This window comes from Sebastes fasciatus, chromosome 20 (genome assembly GCF_043250625.1).
Source record: "Sebastes fasciatus isolate fSebFas1 chromosome 20, fSebFas1.pri, whole genome shotgun sequence".
NCBI lineage: Eukaryota > Metazoa > Chordata > Actinopteri > Perciformes > Sebastidae > Sebastes > Sebastes fasciatus.
In genome coordinates this window covers 19,263,192-19,288,763 of record NC_133814.1, presented here as the reverse complement: position 1 = coordinate 19,288,763, position 25,572 = coordinate 19,263,192, and the positions used below count along the sequence as shown (strand labels likewise).

Below are 25,572 nucleotides of genomic sequence, written 5' to 3'. Positions count from 1 at the left end.
ATGTGTGAGCAGCCCTCAGAGAGCAGCCCAGTCACTGTGCAGCGGGGTGCGCTCAATTAAACTATCATTAAGAGTGGCCAGGAAAAAAAAAAAGCCTATAAAGCCATCAACTGCTGCATCCGTGTGTTTGTTCGGAACTGGGTCACAGGTCCAGCTGATGCAGCATGTTATCTGAACGGCAGGTGCTGGTGGGAGGGAGCAGCCCAAACAAACAGCTCTGATGGAGACATAAAGCATCATATTTCACGAGGAAAAAATGAAAAACTGCCCCTGTGATCACCGCAAATGAGACCGGGTCTCATATCGAACGAAATGGGAGCTCAGAGAACTGTGGGAATCCTCACTGGGCAGGAGGTGCAATCACCAAAATGAACATAAATGACACCCTGGGAGGATGCTGAGTAAATGACAACCATCAAACACAATCCTGACATGTGAGGTGCATCTTAACACAGGCACCAAAAGTGATTCTTGTCGCGTGGGGGTTGAATGACAGCTCTGATTACTCATAAACCTGTATTTGCATACCCAAGAGTAAACTGATGTCAATTTGGAAGCAGTGAGGAAGAGAAAATCCATCAGAGGAAAAAAAAAAAAGGATGAGGAAGTGGACCATATTCTCCCTGGAGTACGGCATGCAAATGATTTTTTTTTGAAAACGTGATAAACAGCGGCATCATTTGCAGGGGGCTCATTACCATACATAACCTCTGTGCAAACTCGGAGAACATTACCATCAGAGAAATCAGATTACAGAGCTATCCATTTAGCCGGCGCACGTCTACGCCCTCTCCACAATTATAAGCAGACTCATATAAAAACTGGACTGATTGTAATTCTACACTTTGGGCTCACTAATAACCTGCACTAATCCACGCAGAGCATAACATATCATTACACTCAGATGAGAATACAGTATACTGGTGAAGGAGGGGTGGGAAAAAAAAAAAAGGGAGGAAAGAGAAGTGCTCACTGGAAAGAGACTGAGCCTCTTGATGTTTTGTATAAAGTCGCCGTGGGCTGTGAGCCCACAGAGAGAGCCAGCCAGGAAATCCCAGACAAGAGGATTCTCCAGGAGGAAAAAAGGCAGAGCGGAGCATGAGGGGAACTCTCAGTCTGGTTGGGACATTTTGAAGAGCCAAACAGGCAGAAAATCCTGCAGTGTCAAGCAGCAGATAGATGACGTCAAAGGGCCCTGCCCAGCCACGACTTCACATCTCTGCAGCAGCTCAGCATGGACAGAGTGAACATCTGTGGCGAGCTGGAATTAAGAATTGATTCTGAATCGAATTGTGACCCAGAGAATCAAAGCTGAACCGTAATATTCACCAAGATTCTCAATTGTGGATTCACTGCAGACACCCTCGTCTGAAATTCCATACTAACATGCCATTTAGTACGCTAAAGCAGTGTGAGATTTTTACTTTAGTATGTCCGAAAACTTAGTATGAAACCAATAGTATGCAAATTGCATACTATTTTCCGGTGAAATATTACAGTATGCAAACACTGGACATTATGCCAGCATAAATATCCCACAATGCAATGCGGTAGTAACAACAACGTTCATAACGGACAATAGCGAACAGCTCTGTAATGTCAATAACACTTCAATTTAAGTGTAAGTATTATGAGTGGGAATCACCAGAGGCCCCATGATACGATATTATCATGATACTAAAGTCACAATACGATCTTATTGCAATTTATAGACTTCTATACAATCAGACTTGTTTTTGCAACCAGTTTTTGCCCCCTGCTGGCTGTTAGAAAGAATGCAAGTTTAAGGCACTTCCTCATTGGCTTCACTTTTCAGAACCTGAGGTTGGCCACTGGTTTCAATTCTGGAGTCTATGGTGCGTTCATGGAAGCGAAACTGACATATGACACATCACCTGATCTCAAGCTGTAGATCATTTGGTACACAATTCAGATTTTGTATTATCCCAACTGAGCGAGGGCAAACAAAAAAAAACTGTGGACAAAATCACGTATGAGACAAAGAGAAAGAATCGTGGGCTGTGAGAAAATAGTGATGCACAGTAATAAAGAGCAAAGGAATATGAATTTCATTCAGTGCTTAACTTGAACGAGGAAGAGTTCAATAAGCACACAGAGGACTGAGAACGCCCTTTCCGAGGCAGCAGGACTGAACAGAGGATGATTATTACACTCCAGCTGCACTATGGCTCTTCGAGGCAAGACGGAGGAGTCAGCAGAGAGGGCTTTTACACACACACACACACACACACACACACATACACACACACACACACACACACACACACACACACACACATACAGATAGCACATACTGTATTCTCTGAAGGACATATCTGACTGTAAATGACTGAGATGTAAATGATGTACCTATTACTACTTAAGGATGAGACTGCATGACTATATTATACGTCTGATCATATAAATCGAATGCATCTCTTAATGGATTCAACAGGGAACTCATTGGTTTTAAAGCATCACCTCCCTGCAGTACACAGCGGATTAAATTTAACTTTCCAGAGGGAAGATGGTAATATCCAAACGACGCATTATGTGGGGCTCAATTTTTGAAAATCTTCCCTAATTTTAGCGACGCATAAATACGTCTTTTGAGACTGGCGGTGAAGATGCTGCAAATTTTTAGCACCCATTCCACAATTATCTGATTTCAAGGGCATATTTTAAATATTATGAACTCCTGGATGTTTTTAAATGAGCCCTTAGAGGACACGACTGGAGTAGTAAAACAAACGTCCCCTTGTCTGACATCAACCTGGTGAAGTCATTTGTATGGGACAAATGTGAGCTGAGTGAGGCGCCGTTCGTTGCAGGTGTTTGCTGTGTTTTCCTGATGAGCCCTGCTGGCGGTGGGACGGAGCTGGCTGCAGCGAGCTCTGCCGCAGAGCTGACAGGTATTCTTCAGGGATCTGCCAAGTGCTGTTAGGGTAACTGGAGGAACATCAGCCTGGGGGTGGGGGAGACCTGGTGTTTCTACAGCACCTCCGCGAAGAAACTCCCTCACCACTGACAAAACTCAAAACTCACTGTGTGCAACGTGTTGAATGCATTTCCTTCCTCATAACGCATTTGCATTTCAAATCCTGCATTGTTTACCTCCAGGTTTACTAGCTTCTTCTCCCCTGCCGTTGCATTTCTTGGCACATAACCGGGACCTTAAGTTCACTGGAATAATGTGATACCATTGGTAGGAATGTGAATCGTGTCACCTGCTCAAACAATCCACAGAGTACCTTTAATATGTAAGAGCTAAAACAGCTACATGTTTCAAGGTACAGTACCATGTGCTATATTCAGGCTACCTGAGTGTTTCCTACATTACTCTTCAATAAAGAGGGAGAGGGGGACGCTCTGATGGTCTGGAGGTCAAGGTGCCGACAATAAACCTTAAGGTGCTTTATTGCAGGTCATCCTCCATCTCTCTCTCCCTCTCATGTCCTCTCTGTCATCTCTCTAATGTCAACTTTTAATAAAGGAAAACAGAAAGCCCAAAAAAACGTATTTACTTTTATACTTAATACCTTTTTAATATCATTTTTCCCCTGCTCATATTTGTCTTGTACATTTTAGGAGCTGTCATAAAGGTAGCGAAATATGAAGCTTCATCTGTAGACGTTTGAACTGTTCTGTTCTTTGGTGTTTCAGAGGATTTTATACTTTCACTGATATGATAATATATCTGAAGAAACATATTGAGTGTATGTTTGCAACACACCGGCTGTAGCTGTGTGGTTGCCTTGGATGGTGAGAGTAGAGAGTAGAGGTAGCGGTGGATGGTTAGCCCAAAGTTTATTGTGATTACTTATCTGGTGGACATTTGCCAACACGATAGTGTAAATTTGTTCTGTGGCTTTAGCGGTCTATCACAGTTTCTCCTCCAGATAAAACAGTTTCGTTGACTGCTGTTGTCCCAGTGAAACCGGTGACCACAGATGGGATATGATCAATGTTGATTCAAGGCAATGGATAAAAAAAACAACGCATCTGTTTAGAGAGTGACTGCTGGAACTCTAGGAACACCACATGGTTGCTTTAAAAAATTAAAACCAGATTACATCTGCAATCACTACATGGCCGTCGAGTAAATTAGAAATTCGGCCAGTGTGGTTGAAACCTTTATCTTGACTTTTCTGTCAGCAACCCAGCACAGAGATGTCAACAAAGCAGCATACACTATGCCTATTTCCTCATGGATCAACAACAGGACTTGTAGCTGCCTAAAAGAAGGCTACACATTGTCCCAAAAGCAAACAATGTGACAGAAAAAGCCAACACAATGGCACAGACGTGTTGCCAAAGCAGCAGCCAAATATTTGGTCTTTCTTACGAGTTGCACTCGTCTGAGCCAATAATAAGTCAGAAAATACTGTGAAAAATTCCCATCACAGTTTCCAAGAGCTAGGGACTCATACGATTTTGTAGCGTAATTGATTAGTTTAATGGACAGATCTGTAAAACTGAGTTTCTTCACAAAGAATCACACAAAAGCACCACTTTAAATCTTGTGTTTACCAGAGATGTGCTCATAAGTGTGTTGGAAATAAGTCATTCAGCATGAAAAAATGACTAATCGACTAAAGAAATATTAGTCGACTAAGACCAAAACGACCAATTAGTGGACTAATCGACTAAGAGGGGGCAGCCCAACCAAGAGCCCAAGGAGTCATCTTCAATTGTCTTGCTTTCTTTGTCTGACCAAATTTCCAAAACTCAAAGATTTTCAATTTAAAACTATATAAAACAGTAAAGCTGGAAACTAGAGAGTGAATAAATGACTTAAACGGTTCAACTGATTAGTCAGTTGACTAATCGATTAATAGTTTCAGCAATAACCCCAATCTACATCGGTGATTCTTGCACACACAGAGGCTTTTATGTGTTTCTGTGGGTGGTACTGTACGGGTGTCAAAGCTGCTGATTCATTGTCTCAAACGGAGTGTGAATAAAGCCCATTAGCAGGAGATAATTGTCCCACAGTTCAAAATAACACTCAGGCGTCCCCTTCAATAGTTGACAGGATAAAAGGTGAGTACAAAAGTATCTGCAATATATTAACTAATAATGCTGAGAGCACTCAGGTAGGCTTGCAGGGTATGATTGAGAACTCTTAAGAAGCTGATTGTTTAACGGAGTCTAAGGGTATTTCAAGGACTGGGAAATTATTAAAAAAAAAATCCCATTTTCCTTAATTAATTTCTGCTCTTAAGGAGATCATTTCAAACACAGTAAAATAAATGAGTATGTTATTAAAACACACAGCGATGTAGACCGCTGGGGTTTTGGCTGAGATATTGCACTACATTCTCCGTCGGCGATACGGCAGGTTTTGTAACACTCAGATGGAGAAAGAGCTTTCTCGGTGACGCACAAGGCAGGGTAAACATGATAATTAATTTCAAGTCCCTCTCTAATAGGGTTTAATAAGCGGTTTAGGCGTTCCGACGGAGGCCCGATGCTTCTAATTTAGAGGCAGACAGTGAACCCGGGATTGTGAAACACCAACAAAATCACCACGTTTCCTCTTACACCAATTATATACAACAGCCTTTTGGCTTTATCTGCAGTTGGAAAGAGGAGATACTGCTATTGTAATTAACCTGAAATTAATACGACAGCAGCTGAGCTGGGAGGCAGGAAAGCCCCAGGTCTCTCTCTCTCTCGCTCACTGGTAGGAGATTTCTCCTCCCTCTGACTGGAAACAAGCAGGAAATGCCGCTTGAGATTATAACTGTATCACAATAGAAGGGGGCCTTTCCAGTAGGCCAGAAGGAAATGCTGATGCTTTTCATGGCTACAGGAAGACTAACAATACCTCTTTTTCTTTTTTTAAAAGATAAGGTAAACAGAGAAACTGTACAGCAGAGGATGTGGGTGGGTTTGTCGAGAGGTGAAGGGAGGAGCAGGTGGAGAGAACTACAACGTACCAGATGTGGGTGCCAACAGCAGTAATACCTTTTGGCAGAACTTCCAGCCGTGCGCCCAGCTCCAACACAGGCCTCGGGGTACAATCTAACGCAGGCCGATAACTCCGCTTCCCCCTCGCCTCTGCAGAGCCTTTAATTGAAAATCATCTTCCCAATACAACAGGGAGAGAGAGCAGAACGTAGCTCATTACGGAGCACTGAGCAAAGCTTCTCACACAGAGTTTCTCCCACAGTGGTCTCTGGTGTTATTTGTGGTGGTGATGATGGTGCACGAGTATCTGCACTGGACTCTCTGCAAAGCAAACCTGTCTGCACAAACATGGAGACTTTTTTTTTCCTCTATGACTCATCGATTCACCGGGCAAATCGTTTAAAATCATCTTGAAAAATTAATATTCAAAACAAGATTCCAGTAAATGCGCATTTTGTTAAACAATGTGAACAGATCACAAGGTTGTATATATTCCGTCTATACTCGGATACACGGCGCGGAGAAGTAAATTGGCAGAATCCACACAGATTAGCCTTTTGCACAGCAAGAAGCAGCTAATTATTTCCTGCCCTGTGTTACATCTCTTGTGATACGCATGCTAATGAGTGCATAATTACCTTCAAATATTTGAGGAAACTCTGCAATTGACTCTGAATCTGACTTTGAAGCATCTATGGTGCCAAAAATCTGACTTCCCTGACTGACAAGCACATCATACAGTGCTCGACCTTCTTCTTCAGATGGTTATTTGCCGCATCGAGTAGAGCAAAAGCAGCCACATATGCAACAGGAAATGCCTAGGACCTGTTCTTCATGCTGTTTATTTATAGTCGTAAGGCCGAAGCTGTGATCTACTGAAGCAGAAGTCACACTGGCAGCGATGAGAGAGCAGCACGCCACCAATGCTTTGAAATGTCCTACAGAAGAGAAGAAGGTCGGGAAGATCAGTGATAGATGTTAGAAAAGGTTGCCTGCAGTCACACACTGCTTCTAACTGCCAACATCAAGCTGTCAAACAGTCTTAAAAGCCAAACGGGCATTCTAGCACAGCGAGGAACATTCAAAAAGGCAACTGAGCGACTGACTGCAACACAACACTTGGCTCCAATTTAGCTGGAGAAAAATATTTCTTAATATTAGCCAAGTACACCTGCTCTACTTCAGATCTCTCGCCCCTCTAAAATGTTCTGTGTTAAATTGCTGGAATAGATGAAAGCAATTAACTTCCAGTATAATCCTCTGAACCTCGGTTGCCACCCACAGCAACTGGTTTAGTCACTCACTATTCATTTGGCCTTAAAGGAGACACATCATGCTCATTTTCAGGTTCGTACTTGTATTTTGGGTTTCTGCTAGAACATGTTTACATGCTTTAATGTTCCAAAAAACATATTTTTTCTCATACCTTCTCTCTGAATATACCTGAATTCACCCTCTGTCTGAAAAGCTTAGTTTCTCTTTAAAGCCTCGAACATACTTTCCGCGTTACGGTCGTGCGGACGTACACGCGGTTCTACTATAGAGTCCACACATGGGTCCGTGTCAGCCTGGCGTTCCACAAATGCACATTTCCCGATTCATACTCCATACCAGTTGGTGGAACTCAACACCATTTGGCTATCTTTGTATTCCATCAAAGATGAATTATATAAATGTGGGTAACGGCGGATCTCCTCACACAACCTCTCTTCAAAGCAACCATCCATCCATCCGCCAACTGGACTGGAGTGTGGAACAACTGGAGCATGTGTAGTTGGCGCACTTGCTATGCGTACCCTCGCAGATGTTGATATTTACTTCACATGGACCAAAGCGGACCCCCTTCCGAAAAAGCCCAGTCTGCTCTGATTGGCTTGCGAGAAAAAATATGGTGCAGCTTTGCAAAAGCAGTTCTCAAGCTGAGGGCGGTATATTCTAATGAGCCTGCATGTGACATAGGAAGGGGAGCCAGATCTGAATGGCTTGTTGAATCACATGTTTTCTGATCTAGGCAGCCCACAAAAAACTGACTGGGTTGTCCTATTTCACAGTTTGTGGGCTGGTAGGCACTCTAAATACCCAAATGTATGAGCACAAGCACTGAAAAAGTGAGGTATTTTTTTCATGATATGTCCCCTTTAACATCCGAAGCTGTTGAACTTAACTACCACTCTGATCTGCCTGTGATTGCAAAGAAGTACAAGTACTTTTTATAAGAGCATGTACACAGTGTATTATGCAGGATTTCCTTTATCCGATGATTACCGGGTTTTTTTCGGGAACATTTGTTGGAGAAAGAAATAGAAATACATGTATGATAAGTGTACCTTGGGTTTGGTGTGAACGCTTTCTGAACTTGGGACACATTTGCTTGCTGAAAGACTCAGAATAACAACTTTAAAATGGACCTTGATGAAAGCAACAATTTAATCAGTTAAATTATAAGCACATAAATAAAAAAAAAACTGTTTGTGGAATAATAATTTCTTCATTAAATTAAACTAAAAAAACTAATTTACTACCCCACCAATTGTTTCATTTAATAGTCTAACTTAATTGGAGTAGCACCGGCCAGACGTGAGCTCTCGGAAACAATTTGCAGCCTGCAGAAAAACCAAACAGTATGCAGCAGCTAATGATGTATTTATAGGCCAGGTTTTGCTGTTGCAGTGCTGGCAGAGCCTTATTTGTTTGTTTACTTTCAGTATCTCATAGGTTACGTGGCTGCTCTAAAGGTAGCGCTTGTGGTTTCACAAATGACTGTTGAGCGTCAATCGCAGGGGAGATATTTTTAACTATTGCTTCCGATACATGCAAAAGCATGAGTGTACTGTTCTCATAATGGACAAAGACCTTCAATTATCATATGTGTGAGCCTGAATCATGGACCATAAATACTGAATACACCAAAATAAAGCATTTCAAATAAAGTTTTCACAGAATTAAAAGGTCCCATATTGTAAAAAGTGAGATTTTCATGTCTTTTCTATTATAAAGCAGGTTTAAATGCTATATATATACTGTGAAAGTATCAAAACGCTCAAACCACAGAGAAATACGCACAGCTCATATTCAGAAACTATGCCTTTAAACAAGCTGTCAGGATTTCTGTAATTTTGTGATGTCACAAATATACAATATTTAGACCATTACACAGTTTTAAAAACAAACATTGTAAATTTATCCCAGTTTATTCCCTGTTGAAGTGTATATAAATTACATCAGCTGACAGGAAGCAAACATGAACCCAAACTGTTGCCTAGTAACGCAATTCTGTTAAAATGTGCTAAAACGGAGCGTTTCAGACAGAGGGTAAATACAGGCATATTCAAGCAGGTAGTATGAGTAAAATAAAGTTGTTTTTTTTTTAACATTAAAGCATGTAAACATGTTCTAGTAGAAACATAAAATACAAGTATGAACCTGAAAATGAGCACAATATGGGACCTTTAATTATTGACAATTATTTTGGGACTACTGTTCTTTCAATGTGATGGACTTCACCGTCAGAATTTCTGGCTCAATCACTGCAATGAACAAATTTGTATACTACAAAAACCCTTACATAATTAACACTATCAATATACGCAGGAAGCTCAAAGTTAGTCTGCAAAATAGTCTTGCAAACACTAATTGGCCTTCATCAGCTGGACAGTATACTTGACTGTAAAAGATGCATTCAACCTATCACTGTAGTCACTGCTTTAGGAAATTGTGAAGGCCATTTTGCACTATTTTCTGACGTTTTATAGATCAACATTAATAGAGAAAGTAATCTGCTGATTAATTGATAATGAATATAAATGTAGCTGGATATTTGCATCACTTTAACTGACCTAGTTGTATCAGCATACAAAAGCAAACACAGAAAAGTCTTAAGTTCAGGCAGACAATGTGATGGCCAGATGAAAAATTCAGTTCATGTCTCCACAATCTCTGTCTTCTCTTTTAAAACAAAAGGCAGACTGAGGTGTCAGCTACCGCGGAGAGACGACTTCATCTAAATCCCTAAAGGTTGATCACAGAGTAGAGCTGCCACTCACTGAAATCTAAAACTGCCTCCAGGGGCCCACCAACATCTGAGCTGCATCGCTCCGACTTTATCAAGTATTTAGCCAGACACACACAAACACACAAAAGGCCATTTCATCAAATGCCAGCCGTGCTGAAAGGCTGTCTCTTGCTGCACGTGGCAATCCAGAGCCCGTCTGCGACCACAATCAATGACTGACATCTCCATTACAAGTCCCCCAAACAACCCCCGGGGACATTTTAAAAGGTGACAAATGCAACATTAATACGGGCTGATATTAGTGTTGACATTCTTATAACCTGAATAGCCTAGTTATAGTTGTTGAGCCCTATGATTTCTGCAGTGCATTGATTTCAAGCTCAGCATGTGGGATTAGAAGACTCCAAACCATTACGGTATAATGACCAAGTTTACTTAGGCAAAATAAATATGTTCAGTGGAGAATGTCTTCCAGCTTATGGGTCTTTAATAACAGCTTGCATGTTGATGCCGTTGGCGCTCGCTCGTCTTTAAGCTCTGCATACACCCCGAGTCATACCTGCCAACCACTTACAGCTCGACTCCGTCTTCTGAGGTACTTGGGAAGTGAGTTTTCCCAGGGGAGCCGGTCCTTTTAGCCCATGCTTGACCCACAGAAACAGACAGGTCGTCCGGTGTCAGCTCACCCACCGGCAGCCTGGCACAGCCTCGGCTCAGCTGCAAGCTCATCACTCTGGTAGAATAAAGCCTCGGACAGCCAGAGCGGTCAGCTAGTCGTGGTTAAGAATACTAAATACAGGCTGAGTTTACAGCCTGATATTCACTGCCAATTCTTCCCTCCAGTTTTTGATTCCAAGACATTAAACTTTGTTTCCATAACGCAATTGCGCTGCTTATTCTTTCTAAAGATTGTGTCTCCTACGCAGAAAGACGTAATCGAAGGAAATAAATGCATCCTGATGTTTGTGGCTGAGTATCTGAAAAGTAGGGGCTGCTAACGACTATTTTCATCGTCCATTAACCTGTAAATGTCAGAAAAATGTCAAGCAGTGTTTCCCAAAGCCAAAAATGACGTCCTCAAATGTCTTGTTTTGTCCACAACTCAAAGATATTCAGTTTACTGTCATAGAGGAGTAAAGAAACCAGAAAATATTCACTTTTAAGAAGCTGGAATCACAGAATTTTGCAGTTTTTTTCTTAAAAAAATGACTCAAACCGATAAATAGATTAACAAAATAGATGACAATTCATTTAATAGATGACAACTAATCGATTAATTGTCGCAGCTCTACTTTAAAATACAACTCTCATTTAAAAATAGATATTGATAGCTTGCAAGCAAGGGGACAAATACAAGATTAACAGTAATCCATAGGGAGGATACATAGAAATACATATTTTTAGCATGGCTATTGGTTTCTTGGTACCTCCTTTCACACCTGCTGGCAGCCCTGCCTGACTGATCGCTCCACTTACTCCTTTAGATTAGATTCTAATGAAGGCGCTCAAAATGTTCCTATGCCTCCCTAATAAAGACATTTTTTAAAACTTTGTCATACAGGAAGAAGTGCTCTGTCTCAATAAATCCACAGGGAATTACTGATTCAATTCTATTTAGATGAAAGTCTTCAGATGTAAAACTAAGATGAAGTTCGTGAATATGACCCAACGACTTCATACAACCATGTTAAGTGCCTGTCTGATGTAATATGGCAGCTGAAAGGTTCTTATAAAATTAATTTCATCCAGCTGAATCTAAATTATGTAATAACACAAGCCTACATCGGTGACCTTTGTTTCACATTGACGTGTTACACACCATTAGCCATCTGTCAAGCTATCAAAGGCAGCACAGCGGGACTCTTTTCAGACAATGCACAAGCTGCTCGGCATGTCCACAATCAATACTCAGGGTACCGGAGACCGCCTGGCCGCGTAGCAGCCGAGCAATAGGAGCGACCCACATCAATCACTCACCCGTGCGGCGCCATCGTACGCGATCAACACAGATGTGTGTTTGTGTGTCCTTTCGTCTTCATGTCTCGCTGCCTTTGACAAACTGCCAAGAAGGACCATCGCGGTCTTTTGTAATTGTCACCAAGGTTCACTCACGCCTACATGTGTCACCTTTCACTACAAAGTCAGCTTGATGTGTAAAGTCAAAGTGTCACTGTCACCAAAGGCGACAAACCACATTTAAGTCACTGTGCAACTATAAGTCTTTTAAAAGGTCCAGTGTGTAGGATCTGGCGATATCTCGCGGTGAGGTGAGGAGATTGCAACCAGCTGAAGCCTCTCCCGTGTGCCAAGCGTGTTGGAGAGCTACGGTGGCGATGCGAAAAACGTGAATGGCCCCCTGTAGAGCCAGAGCAAGTGCGTAGAGTGTGTGTGTACGTGGGAAGTGAGTGGTGAAGCAAGAGAGAGAGCGGCGGCGACAGGAGCGAGTAACGTTATCGACTCCGGCCCAAGCAGGAAAAGTTAACAGAGTTTGGTTTGTCCATTCTGGGCTCATTCTAAGGTAACGAAAACACAACGATTCTTATTTTCAGGTGTTTATACACTAAAGAAAACATACTTATTATTATTACATTAAATTTCTGCCCCTAGTTCCCCCTAAATGTTACACACTGGTCCTTTAATAGTTTAGCTAAAGGAAGTGAAATCAGTTTTCTTGGCATCATCTCAATAAGTTGGCACATATTAACTGAAAGTAAGGAAAGGTTTGCTCTAAAGAGTGCTACGGGTCTAAGCTGAAGTTATGATCAGGCCCAAAAAAATCAGGCACGACCCTACATGAACTCGCATAGTTTCCCTCCAAGCTCGACCCGAGCATGAACCACAGCAGCAGTTTTGAGCTCAAGCCCAATTAAAAACCTGAATTTCCACTGTAAAGAAATAAAAAAATATATTAAAACTGTATTAAAGTCACCTCACGTCTTTTCAGTGCAGTAACAGACATTTGTAACACAATCTCCAGCATGTGCCTATTCTTACCAAATGTTCAGCACTGCCCAAAAACTGTCATATCTAATCACAGACTATAAGGTCTGCGTTTAAAAAGAAGAGCACCGGGAAACTGGCACGAACCTGCCTGACACTCATATGATTTTGTCGACTAATCAAGTTTCTCCACAAGGAATCACACAAAAGCACCACTTTAAATCTTGTGTTTACCAGAAATGTGCTCATAAGTTTCTTGGAAATAAGTCATTTAGCATAAAAAAATGACTAACTGACTAAAGAAATATTAGTCGTTTAAGACCAGAACGACCGTTTAGTTGACTAATCGACTAAGAGGAAGCAGCCCGAGAATTCTGAGGAATTACAGCCCGATCCCGGCGGGTCTGGTCGGGCCAGATCGGGTTAGGGCAGAGAATCAAAGCTCCAATCCAAACAACATACTTCTGTGTCCTATGATGTAGAGTAACATCTTGTAAAAACATGTGGGCTACATACTGATGAAAACATTTGTCAGCAGCAGCAGCCAGCCAGCCTCTCCAGAAGTCACAGTAAAAACAGAAACAGCTGAGATCAGGAACGAGGACAAAAAGCCCTCTAAAAAAACGGTACAAATGATGATTTCACAGGATGTTGACTCATTTCTGATTCATGTCATTAAATTTTTAGCGCTCTCCAGATTTGCCCATTCTCTGTCACTGAAGCACCTCCATGTTTTGTTGTCAAGAGGTTAAACATTCTAGCTTTGTGGTTGCAAATACTGGTTGAACTGCTTTATAATTAGTAGACGAATGAAATGTTCACCTGTGTAAATTCAAGGTTAACTTCACTTTTTCCCCCTTCTCTCACCTCAACCTCTCGGATGACAGGGACACTAAAACAAGACGTAGAAGTGTTCCAGCTTTGTCTGAGTGTTGAGCCAAAAAGGAATAGTGTGGAACCACTTAGCTATGCACTGATTAAATAGGCCAGCTGTCATTTGTCTTAGCCACCATCTCACAGCAAGCCATTGGGAGCTGTACTATTAGAATTGCCTCACCAAGCAGCGTGGCCTGTACTTAATATATGATTCCCTTTCAGAATGAATAATGGCAAAGTCACACTGTCCTCTAAAGAGAGAGGAGGAGGAGGATGACCAAAGTTTTGGCTACGACAGATGCAGATGCTTAGTAGATACAGATGTTTATGCAGAGTTGGCCAAAGCTGGGCATACACCGTATGATTAGAGAAATATTGTTGTGTACTTCCTGCTCCTTCTGTACGAGTAGATCGTTTGTGAATTAAAGCCAAAGCTCACGATTTATGTGCTCACACTGTACGATCCCGTTGGCCACTTTGGGACGTTCTGGCTGTTGACAGTTGTCAATAAAGATTGGTTTAAAAGCTCCGAGGCAGGTAAGGTTTCTTTTTTTTTATATTTATTGTACATTGTTATCTTGATAGCTACAGTACGCTCGGATTACTGCAAGAAAAGCAGAAAAAAGGCGCTGATGTTGGGGAATCGGCTCGAGGCTCTGCTGTGGACGGCACACCAAAATTTATGACATGTCGAGAAATTCATTCGACTGTCCGACGGCCGATCGGGAGGCTTTAATCGGTCCTCGGTCCCCCCTGTACACTGCACGGCAAACGACCCCAGACGAGGCTGAAATGCGGTCCGACTCTAAAATGAGTAGAAACGGGCTAAAAAATTATACAGTGTATGCCCAGCTCAACAGAGAGAGGAAGTTGTTTTGTTTACAGATCTGTAGGGCAACTCAATAAGTGCAGCACAGTTGTATTAAAAACTAGAGCAGGATGAGTTCCCAGGTGGAGGAGCGAACGCAGCGTTCTACACGCCGACAAAAACAAATAATCCCGAACTCCATGATGCACAAACTCATAAAATTGGAAATTAATGGCGTTAGCTTAACTTCCAGGCTCCAGGTGATCGCTCAAGAGAGTTCTCACAGTCGGCGCTTTAATAAAAACACTTCCTCGTTACCAAACATAACCAGCATATTGGTCACCGCACCGAAGTGAGGACGTGTGAGACAAAAGAGAAACATCACACCGTGGCTTTAATTTGATCACCACCCTCTGCTGCAAACAGACGAGCAATTTCTGTTTGTGCAGTTTTATTTATGAGCAAAGGTGGCTGATCATAAACACCACCTGGCTGTAACACACCACCGAACAAAGATGAAACTGTTTGTTTCCCCTCCTGACAAGACAAAAAATCAGCCCTCTTCTGATTGTCTCCGCGGCGGCTCCTTGCTATTAATCAGCTCCTTTATTTCACCCCAGTAAAAGTCTCAGATTTTGTCAGCTCAGCATTTTTTTTTTCCTCAGACAAAGTTTAAGAGTAGGAGGAGAGAGAAAAAAATCAGGTGCCATCTTCTAAAACTCCACTGTGTAGTTAATATTGTCGAATGCTTTTGTTATGTCAGAATTAATAGCTGCGGTATCTGGCAGGCGGTGCAGCGATGACAGCTACACTTTCCCCCCCCCTTTTCATTATTTACAAGGCCTTTTCTGAATGAAATGTAATGAAAATAACTCGTACCTAATAAAAACAAGAAGTAAACTGATAAAAGGGAATGACACACTTTTCACTCTCCCGTATTTTACGCCAGCCCAGGCTATGAGAGAAGTGTAAAATACACTTTAAAGCGCATGGTTTATGTAGTAACCGAGACTGCGTTTTAATTGCAACCATATTTGTTAGCTTACTGCGTTTTGTGGGTGGGAGATGGTTTTCCTTGGGTGCAGGGCGGGGGCTTTTTTACAAATTACTTACGGGCCACTCAGTCAAGAGAACGAAGCGACTGCGTCTCTATTTTTCTGCTCCCAATGTGTCACTCACCGCTAACCTGTTCCAAATGGGAGCTGTCTGGGGTTGTCAGTCCTGTTGGCCCCGCAGACTCAGTTTAAAAATATGAATCATAGCCACACCAGAGCGTGTAACGTTTAGAACTCGGTGTGTACATGCGTGTGTCCAATTGTCGTCTTAGATAAGCTGCCAGTCTGTGATCTGACCTACAGGAAGCGGCATTTCCTGACTATCCAAACCTGCAGGAAAAGCATTTCATAGCATTTTCTATGTTCTGAGTTATGTTAGATTACTTAAAGCTAAATGACAAAGTCAAACGCACTGAGAGGTGGAAAACATGTCTCATGACAGCACATGCTCGCGAGGGTAATTTGGAGTCTCAACAGCGACGTGTGGATACAGTAAATAGTCCTGTTGCTTAGTGTTCCCTGGTTTTCTTTCTAGAACCACAAACCCTCTGAAGTGTCTCTTAAGGAACAGCAACATCCTGATGAAACAGAATTAATGAGACAACACTTAAAATTTGCATCAAAAAGTATTTCTGGTTCATCACTGAACCGAGAGACAGCTAAAAAACATTTCCCCAAGGCCCGGTTAAATCACTTCTTTCTCCTTTTTTTTTTTAAACTAGGCTTCAAAATGCCAGGCTGTTTGGCATTTGACAAGAAAAGAACTGTGTAATGAAATTATCTCAAGGTCAACAGAGATACGATTTTAATATTTCTCTGACGAACGGATTGCCCTTACTCCTTTTTTATGATATGAATACGGGTCAAAGAAGACCCTGAGCCCAAAACCTCAATTTCCATTTGAAGTCAGTCAATAATTCTTTGTGTGTGTGTGCGACCGCCTCGTGAATGCCGATGAACTCTGTCAATTCAGCAGATCAGCTGAGTTAAATCGGGGCTGATGGGGCAGCATTCTGAACATGCCGGGGGAACTGAAGACATTGTTTGGAAAAGGAAAGTTGAGCTGAAGCCTCGGGGTAACAATTACCATGAGAAACAATGTAAAAAGCAATAACGTGTGTTGCCTCTGGTGGGATGAGGAGGCTTCTAGATGCATTAAGAACATGAGTTTCCAAAAATCGAGTCAAGATGCTGCTCACATACCAAACCTGGTTCAATGGGAACAAGTCTTACATCGCCAAACTGTCTGTATACCAGCGAGGGAAGAATTATTCAGATCCTTTTTGTAAGTAAAAGTAGCAATACAACTACGACTATATTTACATGCACACTAATATTCCACTATTATTCAGAATATGACAATATTGTGAATTTGATACGGGTCATGTAAACAGCATATTCTGTTTGGATATTCTGAATTAGGCCTTATTGTGAATGGAGCATTTTCCAATTCAGACATGTGAGATATGCCGATATTATTCAGGTTTTAGGAGCATTCTTTGGACATGTATACACCGCATTCAGAATATGCAATTGGGTTGTTTTTACATCAGTTTGAGACACACGGCCTCTTGCCTGTTTACGGCCAGCTCTGTGCGTTGTACGCAAACCAACTAGCCGACAGTTTGCAGAGATGCGTGCCCAAAAGAAAAGCCCACATTTCTGGTTGGTAGCAGAAACACACCTACTTTTAAACATTATGAAAGTCCACTAAATCCGCCACCGGGCAACGTTGAACGCAGTATGCACGGCTGCTAGTACACGGAAATATTAGTGTAATATTAATTTTCATTATCCATGCAAACAACTTAATAGGAATATTGTTTTTTTCGTAATGAGGGCAAAAAACTGGAATATGTTGTGCGTGTAAACATAGTCAGTGTGACAAAATAAGAGCCCACTCAGTATTTAAAATTTCACTAAAGTAGAAGTATAGAAGTATCAGCAAAGTATCATAGTAAAAGTACTCATTAGTACTCATAGTACAATTATTATTGTTGTTGTAGCTCGTCGACTCAAAATGGAGCCATCTTTAACCGTGACGTAAAAGGTATATTTGCTGAAATGTAGTGAAGTAGAAGTATAAAGCAGCATAAAATGGAAATACTCCCATAAAGTACAAGAAAAATGCCACAGGGCCTCTTTATGTGGAGTACATAAGATACATTCCACTACTGCTGTATACTTAGAACAGGGAAGGGCAGGTTGTCATTCCTCACTACAGCTAGGGTGTGGCACTATTAATAAAATCAAATATCACAAAGGGCTCTACAGTAAGGGTTGCCAGGTTGGCATCAGTGGAAACCACTTTATAACATATAAAAACTAGGACAGCAAAATGTGCACCCCAGTCTCCTCAGCTGACAAACTGGAAGTCATCTCTGAAAGTAGAGATGATGGACAAGCTGATGTTAGTGTCACTTCAACAACCCACAATCCAAGACTTCAATGCTGAATGGATCTGTGGTGGGAATCAGAAGCACAAAGGTCCAGAAAAACAGAATTTGAAATGGAGAAAGCGGATGAACAAGCAACCAGTCGACTCTATGGATTCATTTTTGAGGGATCTGTGAAGAACAACAGCTGCACTACTGGCATTTGAGTACCAGGAAATGAGGGTTGACACGTTAACTGATAACACTTTAGATTTCAGATAAAACACAAACTACAAAGAACTTTGTTCGGTTACTGTAGTAAAGCTTTTATTCTTTTAGGTCACAGTTTCATTATTAAGCTGAAGTATAACTGCATAGTATCTTAATTACTCACAATATAAGGTGACTCAAAATGCCAACCGTATTTTCAGTTTGGGCAACCAAAAGCTGATGCCTTGTTGCCAGTGTAGCAACCACTTTTAAAAAGGTATGATATTTTTTATTAAATAATTTCAATGTATATGGATGACTACTGGCGATTTGAGAACATATTGAGAGATAAAGAAGTTACTTAAAAAAATAATCATTTCTATCAAGGTTACAGTGGCCAAACAGGTGTTCAGTGTTCATTTCACTGCAGAAAGAAGAGCTTAACAAATGTGCAAAACAACTACAGTATAATACAGCTGTTAAGACCAGGAGAACAGATTTCAGTTAGTTATCAATTCCTCAGAAATGTTAATAATTGTTCAAGCTTCTCCAGTGTGCAGAGTTTCTCTGTTTGGTATCAGTGTTAATAAAAAAATGTAAAAACAACAGACTGGTTAATCGATGATAAAAAAGAATCTGTAGTTACAATCTTAATCATGTTCAGGGCTCAACAATAAGGCTTGTCTGGGTCACGTAAAATGCCACTTTGGGATAGTAAATCTAGAAACTCAATTAAATGCATCGTTTTTTCCGGAGCTGATGATGGAAGTAGCTATAAGGTGTGAGTCATCTCCCTTCCTTCTCATCTTTGTTCATAGCTGCACATGTGCAGCACCGATCGGGCACTCAGAAGAAAATGACGCCGGGTAAAGACAAAGTTTATGAGCTGAAGCGCAAGCGAGCATTTCAAATATCCTGGAAACAGGAGTTTAGTTGGGTGGCGTTAGAGGATGTGGGCGAAACTCCAGATTAATTTACTTAAATAAAGATTAAACATGACAATTAATTTTGTTTATTGTTGTTATTTGATAAGTAAGGGATAATGTACAGCGAGCTGGTCATTGTTGTAAAATAAACCCAGACAGGGCGATGCCGACACGAAACGGAGGGGTCTTGCATCGCCCTGAAAGGGTTTATTTCACAACAATGACCCGCTCGCTGTACATTATCCCGCTTATTACACGGTTACTTACTTAAGAAGTCAATAATTTGACACAAAAACGGTCCGCCAGAGTCAGAGCTGCACCCATAGCAACAGTCTGTTATACATAGCAACGGTCTGCTATAAAGAAATAACAGACCGTAGAACGCAGTGATTGACAAATCAGAATCGATTATGCAACAAAGCTGTGCAATAACCATTAATAAACAAAACCATTTGTATAGGGGTAAGGAAAAATGTACTTCCGGAAAGTAGATTTCTGACCCATGAACGTTAAACGTTGATGTTCCTGACCCTGATGTTACGATAAAATCAAAGACGATATCTAGTCTTATGTCCCAACGTTGATATAAAACTAAAACATTACCCAGCTCTAACAACAACCAATCACTGAAGAGCTCGTCTGATCTTGCTGAAGCTAATGAGCTGGTGAGGTCTCTGCGGTTGCCACACAGAGGATCATAACAACCGGCAAGAGAACTTCACAACGCAGCGAAGAAAAAAAGAAGAAACAACCAAAACCATGAATATTTCATGGATAATGTTTTTTGCAGTTATTACTGTGACACAAATCTAATATGGTTCAATTTCCAATATTGGTTGTTGGAGCTAGCGCTACTGTGCAAACCCTTGATGATGTAATGCGAATGTGCTGGTATGATAACAAAGCCCTTTATTATCACGGCTATGCTCTGCGTAAGAGGACAGTAGCATTTATTATTAATACTGCTGTGAAAAGACTAAAGGAGACGTTTTTTTTCTCTTACATACACTAATAAAGCCGTGGGGCCATTATGAGGGGAGTAAAGTGGTATGACAAAAGTTTTGCTGGAACAGGAATGGGTCCACAGTGAGCATAAGAGAGATCTCACCGAGTGCTCATTAGTGCTACTTGGTCAACACATACAGTATTAACAGTGCAACGGCTGTGCACCCCACCAATCCTCTGCAGCAGCGATGTGGCAGCTGCCTCTCTCTAATGACTCAGCCTCTCTTGCATTCAGTGAGACCTGGGACAATTTCTGAAGAACTTCCTCTTTCAAAATCTCGGAGGATGTACCCAGGCGATCATTAGCATGAGAATAGTATACTTAACACACACTAACGCTGCTCAAGGAACAAAGCGACCACAGGCTCATTTACCGTGGACTGGACTGAAAACAACAGAGCTCATTTCTAGTCTGAGGTGACAATTAGAGCGGTTTGGTGTAACCTGTTGAACTCATTTCATCAATCAGCATCACTCACATATCTGCAAACCCTCGGTCCCACTAATGGACGCAGCTAAAAGGGACTCATGTGGCGGTGGGGTACATTCGCACACATTAAAAATAACAATCCATTGACGTGAAGCCAGATTCTTCTGTGGGGAAAAAAACATGTGATTTGCTAAAGTGCTGACTAAACAGGACTGGGATGTTCCAGGGGATCCCCAGAAAAATCAGGATTAGTTCCATTACACAGAGGGTTGCGAGGCCTTCTTGATTTAAATGGGTGTAAAGGATTTTTTAGAAAATATATACAGTTGGCCTATATCTCAGCATTTCATACATTTCTGTGACGAAAACTAAATTAAATTATTATTTTTAAAGTTTGGATTACAATTTAAGATATAATCAGGATAAGGGCACAGGGAAAACCCGAACAAAATCTATGTTCACAGAGCCTTCCCTCTCTGCTAAACAGACTCGTCCTGCATTAGAAAAGTACTCAGTTAAAACAACCAAAGAGCTGATAAAAAAATTGCCAAGCATCATGGAGAAGAAAACACTAGAAGCCTATTAAGTATGTAAAAACAGAGATCTGTATTAAATATTCCTACTAATAATAGGAAAACTCATCTCTTATGCAATATTCACAGGAAATAATCTGATCAGAATTCATCCAAATCGCTTGTTTCAGGCAGTTATTGCCTTCTCTGTACACTCGACATCACTACTGGGGACAAACTTTAAATGAATGCCTGTGGTTTGATGTAAATTTACATCAAGTCCTTGAAATTAAATTATTTATCAGCACCTACAGAAAAGTCAGAGTGCAAAGTGTTATGCTATAACTGTATTGTACAAGCTGACAGTAAGATAAAAGTGATTTAAACATAAGTATTATTAATATTCATGTCCTAATAATCCACCCAAAGTCATCACATCAACTAAGACAAATCTTTCATAGAGATCTGGAGTCTCACTTCTTTGAAGCCACTGATTGTGTCTACACTTTTAACCTTAAAGATATTATCTGTTACTATGATAATCCAGATGAAGGCGCTCTTGAATATCTGATTAATTTCATTATTCTATATGCCAATTTTTTGTCATTTTTCATTCAAAAACATTTCACATTTTCTAAATCAAAGTTTTTACCTTTTGTCTTAGAATTGCACTCTCTACTAAACTCACTGAGTTTACTAAACAACAAAAAAAGTAATTTGTAAAGTAAGAAAATTATGTTTTTTATATTAATTGTCCATGTAATTAGTAGTCCATTGTAATTTAATATTAGTGTTTGCTCCTTGTGTATTTGTTTTGTACCACTTTTAACACTTTTTATTTATTTACCTGAATTATTTTGTAGGCTATATGATAATTTTTTCAATAGCAAATTAATTTATGCTATTATTTATATTTTGTATTATTATTCATACATCATTTTAATCACTTAAAACATTTAGGGTTTTTTTTAAAGCAAAACTAGTGGCTTGGTTTGATTTTATTCTGTCATACTTCAGCCTATAATACTTTTAATATTCATGTCTACAGTGGCTCATAAAGTACATGTTGGCCCTGTAGTATTGTTCAATATAACGTCAGTATTATAAATTACAGATATTTTCTGTGATGGTTTATATATACCACTTTTTATCTGTTCTGTATGTGCTGCCACTATTTACCTAAATTATTTTGTAGGCTATATGATCATTTTATCAATAGAAAATTAATTTATGCAGGTATATATTTTTTTATTGTTATTCATACATCACTTTTATAGTAAATTTATAGCTTAAACCCTTTAGGCTACTTTGATTATTTTTTTTTTTTAAAGCAAAAATAATAGTTTGGTTTGATGCTACATGCTACAGCCTATAATACTATTAATATTCATGTCTACAGTGGCTCATAAAGTACATATGTGCCCTGTGGTATTGTTCTATGTAACAGTCAGTAGCTACAGATACTTTGTTGTTAAATAATCCCCTACAGGAGAGAGTGGAAGCTAAAGGGGACACTCACTGTTCTCAGGCCAAGCAGGGGGCTGCCTGCAAAGCATTTTGAGGAAGTGACAATAAATAACCCGAAAACAGTAACACCGTGTAGAAAACGGAATAGTAAACAACACAAATAAGCAACAAAGTAACCTAGTAACTACTTATGCGTAGTAGCCTGTTACTCAGCCAGTAGCGGAGGCCCCATAACACACAGGAAACAGGCTGCTACAACTAGAACAAGGCGCGCCTCTAACAATTCCCAACACACTCAGTCCTCTCTCTCCTCACAATAGACACACATTCCTTGTTGTGCGTTTCATGCAAAACTGGCTGCCAAAATCACCCAACACGAGATTTGCATTGCACACAGTAAAAAGGGAAATCTCAGTAGGAAGAAAACACGCACACATGAGAAAAAAATCCGCTTTCTAATATCTAAATCCTTTTCCCAAAAACTTGTGAGAGAGCTAGGACGAAGCTATCGATGGAGCATGCAAGTTTTTCTTTACGTACCAACTCCGTACTTTTCCTTCTTAGTGGGCACCCAGCGAGACATCCTCCGCGGTCGAAAAGTCGTGTAGCTTTGTTAGAAAAAGCTCCAGATGTGCGGGGCCCTCTTGTTGTTGTTAATGTGCGACTTTTTTCTCAGTTTTCTCTGAGCTTTGGGGTGCCACTCCGAGCAGCCATTTTCCACCAGTGACAGGACGCTCCGCCAGGGGGAGGAAGGGAACTTCTTCAGCCTGATGGGGAGGCTGGTAGGCGTTCATACTGTAGGAGGAGAGGAGTCCTGCTAAACTTTCACTGCAAGACTGATGAAAAGGTTTATATGAATGCATATTATTATAAATATGACATAAAAGGGTGGGAAATAAAAACGGTGGGTGAACTGTAAGAACTTCATAGTCATCACCAGGGGCGGATAAAGGTGATCAGGGGGCCCTGGGCTACTCTCTGTATGGGCCCCCCACCCACCCTTACTCTGCATGCGTTAAAGTTACCAGAAAAAAAGTGATTTACATTTTGTCAATAGAAAAATCTTTTATAGAGAATAATTTACTATCCATACATTATTTATTTTTTCACTTTTTTCAGCTACTTCTTGCTGTTCCCAGGTTCAATTTTGTGACGAGATGCGATCAGGCTTTTGCTGTCAGATCTCCCAAACTCTGGAATGCACTTCCTATAGAGATACAATCATCTAACTCTGTATCCACTTTTTAAAAAAAACGCATTTTTTTTAGGATAGCATTCCTATAAGTATGAAACTGGGTATAAATATATGTATGTATACATCCGTTTCTGGACGCATGTGTACATTTATACACATTTATATGTATATACTGTTTATTTGTTTTATCAACTCGTCCTACCATTTTACCACTTTTATTATTTTTGACAGCAGCCTATGGAAATCTGGGCACAGTGTACAAGATCACAAAGAGACTCTGTCGAAAATTTACAAGCCAAACTACTCATGTTAGGGACAAGAATGGCAACATCTGTACATCAGAGAGCGAGCAAGCAGCCAGATGGGCTCAACACTTCCAGGAAGTGCTCAACCTCCCTGAGCCAGAACAACTAGCTAACATCACAACAACGGACAATATCCTGGACATTAACATCAGCCCCCCTGACTTTGCAGAGGTTAAAACTGCCATCCTAACCCTAAAGGCTGGCAAGGCATGTGGCATAGACGCTATCTATGCTGAGATGCTGAAGGCAGACATTCTCACATCAACACGAGTTCTGACGGACCTCTTCCAAAACATCTGGAATAGTGACACCATCCCTGAAGACTGGTCCAAAGGTCTCATTGTCAAAATCCCCAAGAAAGGCGATACCAAAAACTGCCTCATCAGTAAAGACAGTGCAGTGCATAAAGACATTAAAACAAGGCTGGGAAAGGCTCAGAGTGCCTTCTCCCAACTCCGTTCCATCTGGAGGTCTAAGCAATACAGCCTTAAAACCAAGATGCTTTTGTACAACAGCAATGTCAAGTCTGTTCTGCTATATGGCTCAGAGAGCTGGCGACTGATCAAAACTGATATGAGGAGAGTGGAAGTTTTTCACAATGGATGCCTCAGACGAATATGCCAGATCTTTTGGCCAAATAAAATCTCCAACCACCAACTGTACAAGAAAACCGGTAGCCAGAGCATCATAAAAGAAATTACACACAGACGTCTGAGATGGCTAGGCCATGTGCTGAGAATGGAGCAGGACCGGATCCTGAGAGTCGCATTAAGATGGACACCACCAGGCAAAAGAAAACCCGGGAGGCCCAAATCCACCTGGCGCAGAAGTGTCATACAGGAGCTGGACAAGATGAACCTGTCATGGGGAGAGGCCCAACATGCTGCCAAGGACAGAATGCAATGGAGAGAGCTCATTGAAGCCTTATGTCCCATTGGGGATGAAGAGGAGTGATGTGATGATTATTATTGATAGCCGTTCATACAGTAGAGGAGTCTTGCTAAACTTTCATATACTGAGGCGGAAACAAGACTACAAGACTGGTAGGGAGAGCGAGAGAGAGAGAGAGAGAGAGAGAGAGAGAGAGAGAGAAGCTTACTAAAACTTTTAGGCTACTGTGGATTCTTTAAAAAAGCAGAATTAATGGTTTGGTTTGATTTTTATTCTGTTGTGCTATATAATACTTGCAAAAAGATACACTACACAAAACAAATATATTCAAAACAAAGAACACAGATTCAATAGATAGAAGATAGCTAATTTCTGCAATTTTAAAGGGCTTTAATTTTGAAATTCTACATCAGAATATCCTGATACTGTCCAAGTGACACTCTAAGGTTGTCTGCTATTATTCCGAAGGGAAATTACTTTCTGATAATACGCAGTTTCCTTTAAATCCTAATCTGAATTTAGAGGGAAGATAGCTCATTTCTGAGATTTTAAAGGGCTTTAATTTTGAAATTCTACACCAGAATATCCTGATACTGTCTGTTATTCTGAAGTGAAATTAGATAATAGGCTGTTTTCTTTCTATTCTAATCTG

The 25,572-nt window shown here is 40.8% G+C and overlaps 1 protein-coding gene across 4 annotated transcripts in view; it reads right to left on the bottom strand.

The window, feature by feature from the left end:
* The window catches only part of dock1 (dedicator of cytokinesis 1), a 214,321-nt gene extending 191,046 nt beyond the window's left edge, over window positions 1-23,275 (bottom strand). For all 4 annotated transcript variants that reach the window (XM_074619550.1, XM_074619551.1, XM_074619552.1 and 1 more), the window contains exon 1: window positions 23,070-23,275. In XM_074619550.1, coding sequence (XP_074475651.1) covers window positions 23,070-23,112 — 43 coding nt within the window. In that variant the 5' untranslated portion in view covers window positions 23,113-23,275. The remainder of the gene's footprint in view (window positions 1-23,069) is intronic.
* Window positions 23,276-25,572: the final 2,297 nt, after the last annotated feature.